Consider the following 8,147-nt stretch of genomic DNA (forward strand, 5'->3'; position numbering starts at 1 on the left):
CGGGGGGGGGGGCCCCCCCCGGATCCCAACCTTCCTCTGGGGGCCCTGTTGGGGATCCCCAACCGGAAGAGGGGGGCTGGACCAACGCGGGGGATTCGGGGGGCCCGCGGGGCCCGCCGCGCTCTCCCGGGGGGTTTAATCGCCCTGGGGCTTTCGCTCCTAGGCGCCCTGTCCGCCGGCCCCGGGGCGCAGCCGTACCACGGCGAGAAGGGCATCTCGGTGCCAGACCACGGCTTCTGCCAGCTCATCTCCATCCCGCTGTGCACGGACATCGCTTACAACCAGACCATCCTGCCCAACCTGCTGGGCCACACCAACCAAGAGGATGCGGGCCTCGAGGTGCACCAGTTCTACCCGCTGGTGAAGGTGCAGTGCTCCCCGGAGCTGCGCTTCTTCCTGTGCTCCATGTACGCGCCCGTGTGCACCGTGCTGGATAAGGCCATCCCGCCGTGCCGCTCCCTGTGCGAGCGCGCCCGCCAGGGCTGCGAGGCGCTCATGAACAAGTTCGGCTTCCAGTGGCCAGAGCGGCTGCGCTGCGAGAACTTCCCGGTGCACGGCGCCGGCGAGATCTGCGTGGGCCAGAACACGTCCGACGGCTCCGGGGGTCCGGGCGGCGGCCCCACGGCCTACCCCACCGCGCCCTACTTGCCCGACCTGCCCTTCACCGCGCTGCCCCCGGGGGCGTCTGATACCAGGGGCAGGTCCTCCTTTCCCTTCTCATGCCCCCGGCAGCTCAAGGTCCCCCCCTACTTGGGTTACCGTTTCCTGGGCGAGCGCGACTGCGGCGCCCCGTGCGAGCCTGGCCGCGCCAACGGCCTCATGTACTTTAAGGAGGAGGAGCGGCGCTTCGCCCGCCTCTGGGTGGGCGTGTGGTCGGTGCTGTGCTGCGCCTCCACGCTCTTCACGGTCCTCACCTACCTGGTGGACATGAGGCGCTTCAGCTACCCCGAGCGGCCCATCATCTTCCTGTCGGGCTGCTACTTCATGGTGGCCGTGGCGCACGTGGCCGGCTTCCTGCTGGAGGACCGCGCCGTGTGCGTGGAGCGCTTCTCCGACGACGGCTACCGCACGGTGGCGCAGGGCACCAAGAAGGAGGGGTGCACCATCCTCTTCATGGTCCTCTACTTCTTCGGCATGGCCAGCTCCATCTGGTGGGTCATCCTGTCGCTCACCTGGTTCCTGGCGGCCGGCATGAAGTGGGGCCACGAGGCCATCGAGGCCAACTCGCAGTACTTCCACCTGGCGGCGTGGGCGGTGCCCGCGGTCAAGACCATCACCATCCTGGCCATGGGCCAGGTGGACGGGGACCTGCTCAGCGGGGTGTGCTACGTGGGCCTGTCCAGCGTGGACGCGCTGCGGGGCTTCGTGCTGGCGCCCCTGTTCGTCTACCTCTTCATCGGCACGTCCTTCCTGCTGGCCGGCTTCGTGTCGCTCTTCCGCATCCGCACCATCATGAAGCACGACGGCACCAAGACGGAGAAGCTGGAGAAGCTCATGGTGCGCATCGGCGTCTTCAGCGTGCTCTACACCGTGCCCGCCACCATCGTGCTGGCCTGCTACTTCTACGAGCAGGCCTTCCGCGAGCACTGGGAGCGCACCTGGCTGCTGCAGACCTGCAAGAGCTACGCGGTGCCCTGCCCGCCCGGCCACTTCCCGCCCATGAGCCCCGACTTCACCGTCTTCATGATCAAGTACCTGATGACCATGATCGTGGGCATCACCACCGGCTTCTGGATCTGGTCTGGCAAAACCCTACAGTCGTGGCGCCGCTTCTACCACAGACTCAGCCACAGCAGCAAGGGGGAGACTGCGGTATGAGCCCTCCCCTCTCTGCCCCCCACTCCTTAATAGAGGGAAAGGCGCGGGAGGGAAAGAACTTCTAAATGGGGGCTTGTTCCTGAACCTCCTCCCCCTCCAAGGAGAAGTGACCTGGAAGGGAAGAGGTTTCCGAGGGTGTGGGACGAGGTTTGGAAAGGAGGCCTGAGTGGGAAGACGGTTTGGATGAAAGGACTTCTGGCAAAGACTTGCAGGCTAATGATGATGATCCTAATAACGATGGTGTTTGTCATGGACGGTACGGACGGCCTGGGCCTGTGGAGAGGAGTGAGACCAGCAGAGAGTGCTGAGTGTCTCCCAGCTCCCGCCGCCCTGGGGCTGTGAGCGATTCCCCTGCTGCTAGACCAGCGGCCTGTCCTCACTCCCGTGAGGCCCGGGTGAAAGGTACAGCTCTGTCTGCGGCGGCCGCTTTGTTGAAAAAGGGTGGACTCCCTGCGGTGCCCTTGTCAAGCGGTGGTCAAACCATAATCTCTTTTCACTGGGGCCAAACTGGAGCCCAGATGGGTTAATTTCCAGGGTCAGACATTACAGTCCACAGTCTCTCCTCCCCTGCCCCCTCCCGCCTGTTGCCCCCGCCCCCGCCCTTACTCCTTTCAAGTCTTGAAAAATAAGCATTTGGAAGTCTTGAGAGGCCTGCCTCCTGGAATCCTAACGTGAGGATGCAAAAGAAATGAAGGTAGCCTTTGGAGATGATGCAAAGGAGTAGTAGGTATTTCTGCTTTTTTTTATTTTCTGGGGAAAGCCGGAGGAAGAGAGAAGGGTGTTTTATTTTGTTTGATACCCTGAAAAGAAGTGATGACTTGTTGCTTTTCAAAACAGGAATGCATTTTCCCCCTTGTCTTTGTTGTAAGAGACAAAAGAGGAAACAAAAGTGTCTCTGAGGAAAGGCATAACTGTGAAGACAGCAAATTTTACAGGCAAAGTAGCGCAAACCTGAGGTTTCTTCTCTCTGGATGTTAATTTGGTTGAGATAAACATTCCTTTTTAAGGAAAGGTGAAAGGCAAGTGTGTTTCCGTACCCCCATTGGGTCAGAGATTCTGACTTGGCCAAAGGAAATGCAAGGGGGTTTGTTGTTTGCTTTATATCAATTTTAATTCAGAACACATGATCCAATGAAATGGGCTCTGTTCAAATGTGAAGGGAAATCCCTTCATTTTTTTTTCTTCCTAGAAACCTGCCTGTAGGTTTTCTTTCTATATTTTTTCTCCAACTTGAATCCTCCTAGGTAAAAGGAAGAGCATAATGTTTTCAGCCTCCATTATACAGACAAGTTAAATTTTAGAACTAAGAAAAATTTTGGTTCTGTTTTCATAGTCCCATAAAACCATCTATAACACATCATGTGTATGCTAATCCCGTCTTTGTGTGGCTGGTTGGGGAGGTGACCTGCAGAAATGATAGTAAATGAAGAGGACTATTCAAATGAGGGGCCCCCTTCTTAAAGAAAGTCATTAAAAGAAGGTAAACTTCAAAGTAATGCTGGAGTCCTTTGAAATGTGCTGGATGACTTAAATTTATTAATCTTAAATCATGTACTTTTTTTTTTCTATAACAGAACTCTGATTCTTTTGCATAATGATCTAAAGCTGAGCAGAGGATCATGGGAACTAACCTTTACTCCACCTTTGACACCACCCTCCAATCTTGCAACACTGTCCTATTTCTCAAAACAGTTTTAAAATGCTGTTTTGAACAGTTTTTAAATCATAGAGGGTACGGTCAGGAATACAAGTTACTTTCTATAATGTTCAGTTGAGTGGAGCTGCTTTTTATATTAAAGTTATTGACCTTGGGTTTCTTACACCTCCAAAACTGTCTCATTTGTCAGATTTTTAAAACTCCCACCACGCAGTTCTTTGGCATCTTTTGTGTTGTATCTCTTGCATGTGAAATTTGTAAAATAGAGACAAGTGCGGTATGTATATTTTGTAAATCTCCCATTTTTGTAAGAAAATATATATTGTATTTATACATTTTTACTTTGGATTTCTGTTTTGTTTTGCCTTTAAAAGTCTACAAGGAAGCCCCACTTTATCACATGTACAGATCACAAAATAAATTTTTTTTAAAATACCAAGTGAATGTTTATTTAGTTTACAGTGCCCATATATATCAGTAAGCCAAAAAACTAAGCTTTAGGGGTATGGAAACAAGGTGTGGAGAAACACATTGGATGGGTCTCAAAGAGGAAGAGATGATCTATAGGGTATCCCCAAAAAATGTATACACACTTGGAATAATTATCAATTCCAAAATGGGTTAAATCTGAAAAAAAAAAAAAAGAAACATCAATTGAGCTATCATCAGCTATTAAAGTGTGCATACATTTTTTTATTGAGATCTCTTTTTCATTGCATTTTTTTAAAAGGTCATGAATGCCTTAACTGTCCCTTAATTTTTTTCCTGTTGTTGCTGCTTCCTGCCTGTCTCCACACCACCCACCACACACTCCGGTAAGCCTTTTCACATCCTGCTTTGGATAAATGACTGAAGGTCCAGAATAAGCATCGCTTTTAAAGAGCTGCTCTCTGATCCATGTTTTTACTTCCCTTCAGAGGTGAAGTACGTATTCCAGAGAGAACTAGAAGATATTGTTGGTCTGCTTTTCTTGGGAAGAATTCAGTAAGGTGTGTGTGTGTGTGTGTGTAAACTGATTCGTGTTTTGCATTATCCTGATGAACCTTATCTGAATTGTTAATACCTAAGTCCCTTGGGTTCAGGTGGCTGGGAAAGTCCTGGGACGATTCCAGATAATAGCAAGGGCCTTGCCTAAGGAGCATTCCTCAGCTGTAAGCTGCATTCTCCCTTCTAGGTCAACTGAACCAGAGGTCAAGTGACTCCCCGAGGTGGCAGTGAAGGTGGCAGTGACTCAGCAGCTCTGGCAGGAATAGACTCCAGGCCTCACCCCAGGGGAAGCCTCAGAAGCCACTGAAGCTATTCTTCCCTCTTGTCCCAGAAGCCGACTTTGGAATCAGATTAGACTGAGAAGCCTTCTCTATCCAGGCACTTTGATATTAAACAGTCCCTTGGGGAAATGATAAAGGCATTCTTAAATACTTCCAATTCCAAGCCTGCTAGCTTTGTTTTGTTTTGTTTTTCACCTGCCTCTCTTCTTTAATTCAGGTGCTGTTTCCTGGCTTTTCACAATGCAGTTGCCTCATTCTCAGGCGGCCCTGGAGACCCAGCAGTAGCCTGGATGCCGCTGTGTTTCTTCCCTTCCTCGGCTCTGAGGTTCTGCACTTCTAAAGCCCCACAGAAACAGTTCTGTTTTTGTTTTAATTAACAGGCTCACACACATGGCTGGTGTGCTTCACAAATACACAGAGTGCAAGCCAGCGACAGACGGTCCTCCCCAGGAGGAGGAAGTCAAGCGGCTGCACTCTGCAGAGAGCGGCTCTAAGATCCTCCTGGGTTTGAGCATCACAATGGGTGTGAGGTCACCCTCACCCGGGAAGATCTGGCCATCCAGGAAGGCAAAAAACAGCCGCTTCTAGTCTCTTAAGGTTTATCCAGTTTTTGTTCATAAAAGGACACCTTTTAGGTTAAAGCATGCTTTTTTTTTTTTTAACACCACACTAATATGGCCTATTAAGAAGAATGTTTGCTTTTAGGGTAGATGGAAGGCTCCCAACAGGGTTCTTTGCTCACAAATTAACTGCTACGGGCACTTAGACCCTTCTGCGGGGAGAGCTGCGTGACTGCTCCTGTAAATGTGTCCCTCTCCTCTTCCCAGCACCGCCTGGTCCTTCGGGGCTCTCAGAGATGGAAGAGCATCGGTCTTTAGTGAGGGAACAAAGACTGTGTGTGAATAAATTACTACCTGCTTTTTTGTAAGCAGAGATAAAAGTGCTCGCTTTAATTCCTTTCACGTTGTGGTTGTCCTTAACGTCGTTCTTTTTTTCTTCCTAAGTAATTTTTATTTTTGAAATAACTTTACTATTTCATTCTATTCGTATAGAAAAAATGTAAAGACAAACATATAAAGAAAATTAAAATTATCCAGTATACCCCCAAAATACAATAACAAATGATTATTTTTTTTCTAGTCTTTTTTTTTTGTGCATTTACAAACACATCAGCCATGTGTGTGAGCCTGCTAATTAGAATTTTGAAACAAAATTAGTACTGTAAAATGCTTACATACCCTTTTTTTCATTTTATAGTATAAAGCAACCAATTCTTTAGGACAGTAATTAATAGTATATAAAAACATGGTCTTCAGTTGGCTGCTTCACCATCTAATTAGAGCTAACCCATCATGTATCCCCAATTTTGGGATATTCAGTTGGTTTTGAATATTCGCTATTAAAGCTAACACTATATTAAACATCCTTCTTTATCTATAGTTCTTTGGATGCATTTTTAATTTTTTAAAGATAAGAGGAGTAAAGTAACCTGCATAACAAAGTGGAAGCATTTTTAAGCCTTTTGATACATTTTACCCAACTCTCCCCAGGAAGATGGTACCGATTTACAGTGACACCAATAGTTCGAGTTCCATTTTGTCTTCGTATTCCTTGGCAACATAGGAAATTGGATGTCGCCTCCCACCCTTTATTGTTATGAATTTAATGAGGGAAGAGGGATGGTGTGCTCTTGTCTTTTTTTCTAAGGTGTAGGGATTTTTCCACAGGTTTACTGGATGTTGGCTTTCCCTCTGTTTTTTGAAGCAGTCCATGTCTTTCAGAAGGCATCTTCCACACTGGCCTGGTATGGTCTGATCACCTGTTCTTCCTTAGCGGGCAGGGGCATGAAAGCTTTTCCACGTTTCTAATCGAGCAGGAATTTCCCTCTTCAGGTTAGGGAGGGTTTCTGACCATTCCATGGTCCCTATCTGAGGTATGGCAGTGAGGAGTAAATCTTATTGGCTTTTTTTTTTTTCAGGGCCTTTAAATCCTGGTCCCCTGAAACCACTTCTGATCTTTCCAGCAATGTTAATCTGTTGTCATGGCGATACTTGCTTCGCAAAGTCCAGCCTCTTTAGCAGGAAGCACCTCTGGAACTGTGGTCATGTGGATGACATCCGCCCCCCAGGTGTGACACATGGAGCTTTCTGTCCGTGAACTAAAACGAGTCCTACAATTGTGAGCATTGTCCCTTATGAGTGGCACCTGAGTCCTAGCTTCTTAGCCGTCTCTCTGGTTCAGGACCTCTCGTAGGGGGCAGAGTGGCTCAGTCTCTGGGGTAGGGCACATGCCTCTGGCACAGGAACGACTCCCATCACAGGAGGTCAGAGGCCTCATGGTGGTCCTGGGATGAACTGGCCAATAATACCGCCGGCTGACTCTCTTCCCTCAAGGAACCGCAAGCTGTGGTCACTGTGACATGAGAACAGCCTCCTCCTTCAGAGCCCAGATGTTCGCCTGGTGACTTTTGAAGGCATGGTGGTTCGCTGCCTCCCATGCCTGGCAAAGAGGATGCAATCAGCAGTCTCTATCTTCCCCAAAATTAAGGCATCAGAAGGCTCACCAAATGGACTGAGCACACATTCCTCAGTTCTTCCTTCTAAGATTTCTGGATCATCCAGGCCTGTTCCACCAATTATTCAAATCTTCACAGCATGGGGGAGGGGCATGTCTGCACCCAGAAGAGGCTGGGGGTGGACACATGGGCAGAGAAGCGGAGTGGATTTGCGCGTGCAGCCTGTAGTTGATTCTTACCTAAGACTTTTAGAAGCTCAGGGATTTTTTTAAGGAGGTGCATCTAAGCAGGAAATATGTGAGGGAGAGTGTTTGTGAAAGGGCACGTGTAAAGGTTAAGAGAAATATTGGCAGGAGTTTGGTGTTAATCCCTAGATAAGGGGCAGAAACTCTTGTGAAAATTTTCTGCAGTTTATAAAACAAAATTAGTCTCCACAATAACCGCACACAACACCCAATCTTTTAAAGCAGGTATGTCAGCAATCTTGGCAAGAATAAATGTCCTGTTGATAGCGTTTTACTGTTAGAGGAAAAGTAGGATTTTTTTTTTTAATGTGCTTGTAGAAAATAGTGATATTAGAGATTCTCTGAGTAGAACTATGAGTGTAACAGCTGTAGGTTTGAACCCTGTAATTATACCAGGAAATTCTCTTCCAACTCTCCCATCTTTAATTTCACTGAAAAGGCAGGTGGCTATTTATAGATGGTATATTTTTATATATGCATATGCGGATGGTGAATACCAGTCTCCAGGGCTCCAGGAAATCCTAGAAGAGACCAAAAGCACTCCAAAGTGGACTTAAACAATTTGTAGATCTGGCCTATTTTTCTCTTATTTCACCCTCATAAAACTTGATTCTTCAACTCTTCAATTTGTGACACTTCTTACG

The 8,147-nt window shown here is 48.2% G+C and overlaps 1 protein-coding gene and 1 pseudogene across 1 annotated transcript in view; one reads left to right on the forward strand and one right to left on the reverse strand.

The window, feature by feature from the left end:
* The window catches only part of FZD7 (frizzled class receptor 7), a 6,142-nt gene extending 1,219 nt beyond the window's left edge, over positions 1–4,923 (forward strand). Inside the window, exons 2-3 of the mRNA XM_023763156.1 lie at positions 70–1,812; positions 4,650–4,923. Coding sequence (XP_023618924.1) covers positions 70–1,812; positions 4,650–4,658 — 1,752 coding nt within the window. The 3' untranslated portion in view covers positions 4,659–4,923. The remainder of the gene's footprint in view (positions 1–69; positions 1,813–4,649) is intronic.
* Positions 4,924–6,572: 1,649 nt separating this feature from the next.
* On the reverse strand, positions 6,573–7,412 carry LOC102433927 (annotated as a pseudogene).
* Between the last annotated feature and the right edge of the window lie 735 nt (positions 7,413–8,147).

This window comes from Myotis lucifugus, unplaced genomic scaffold, assembly GCF_000147115.1.
Source record: "Myotis lucifugus unplaced genomic scaffold, Myoluc2.0 scaffold_3, whole genome shotgun sequence".
In the NCBI taxonomy this organism is placed as follows: Eukaryota; Metazoa; Chordata; class Mammalia; order Chiroptera; family Vespertilionidae; genus Myotis; species Myotis lucifugus.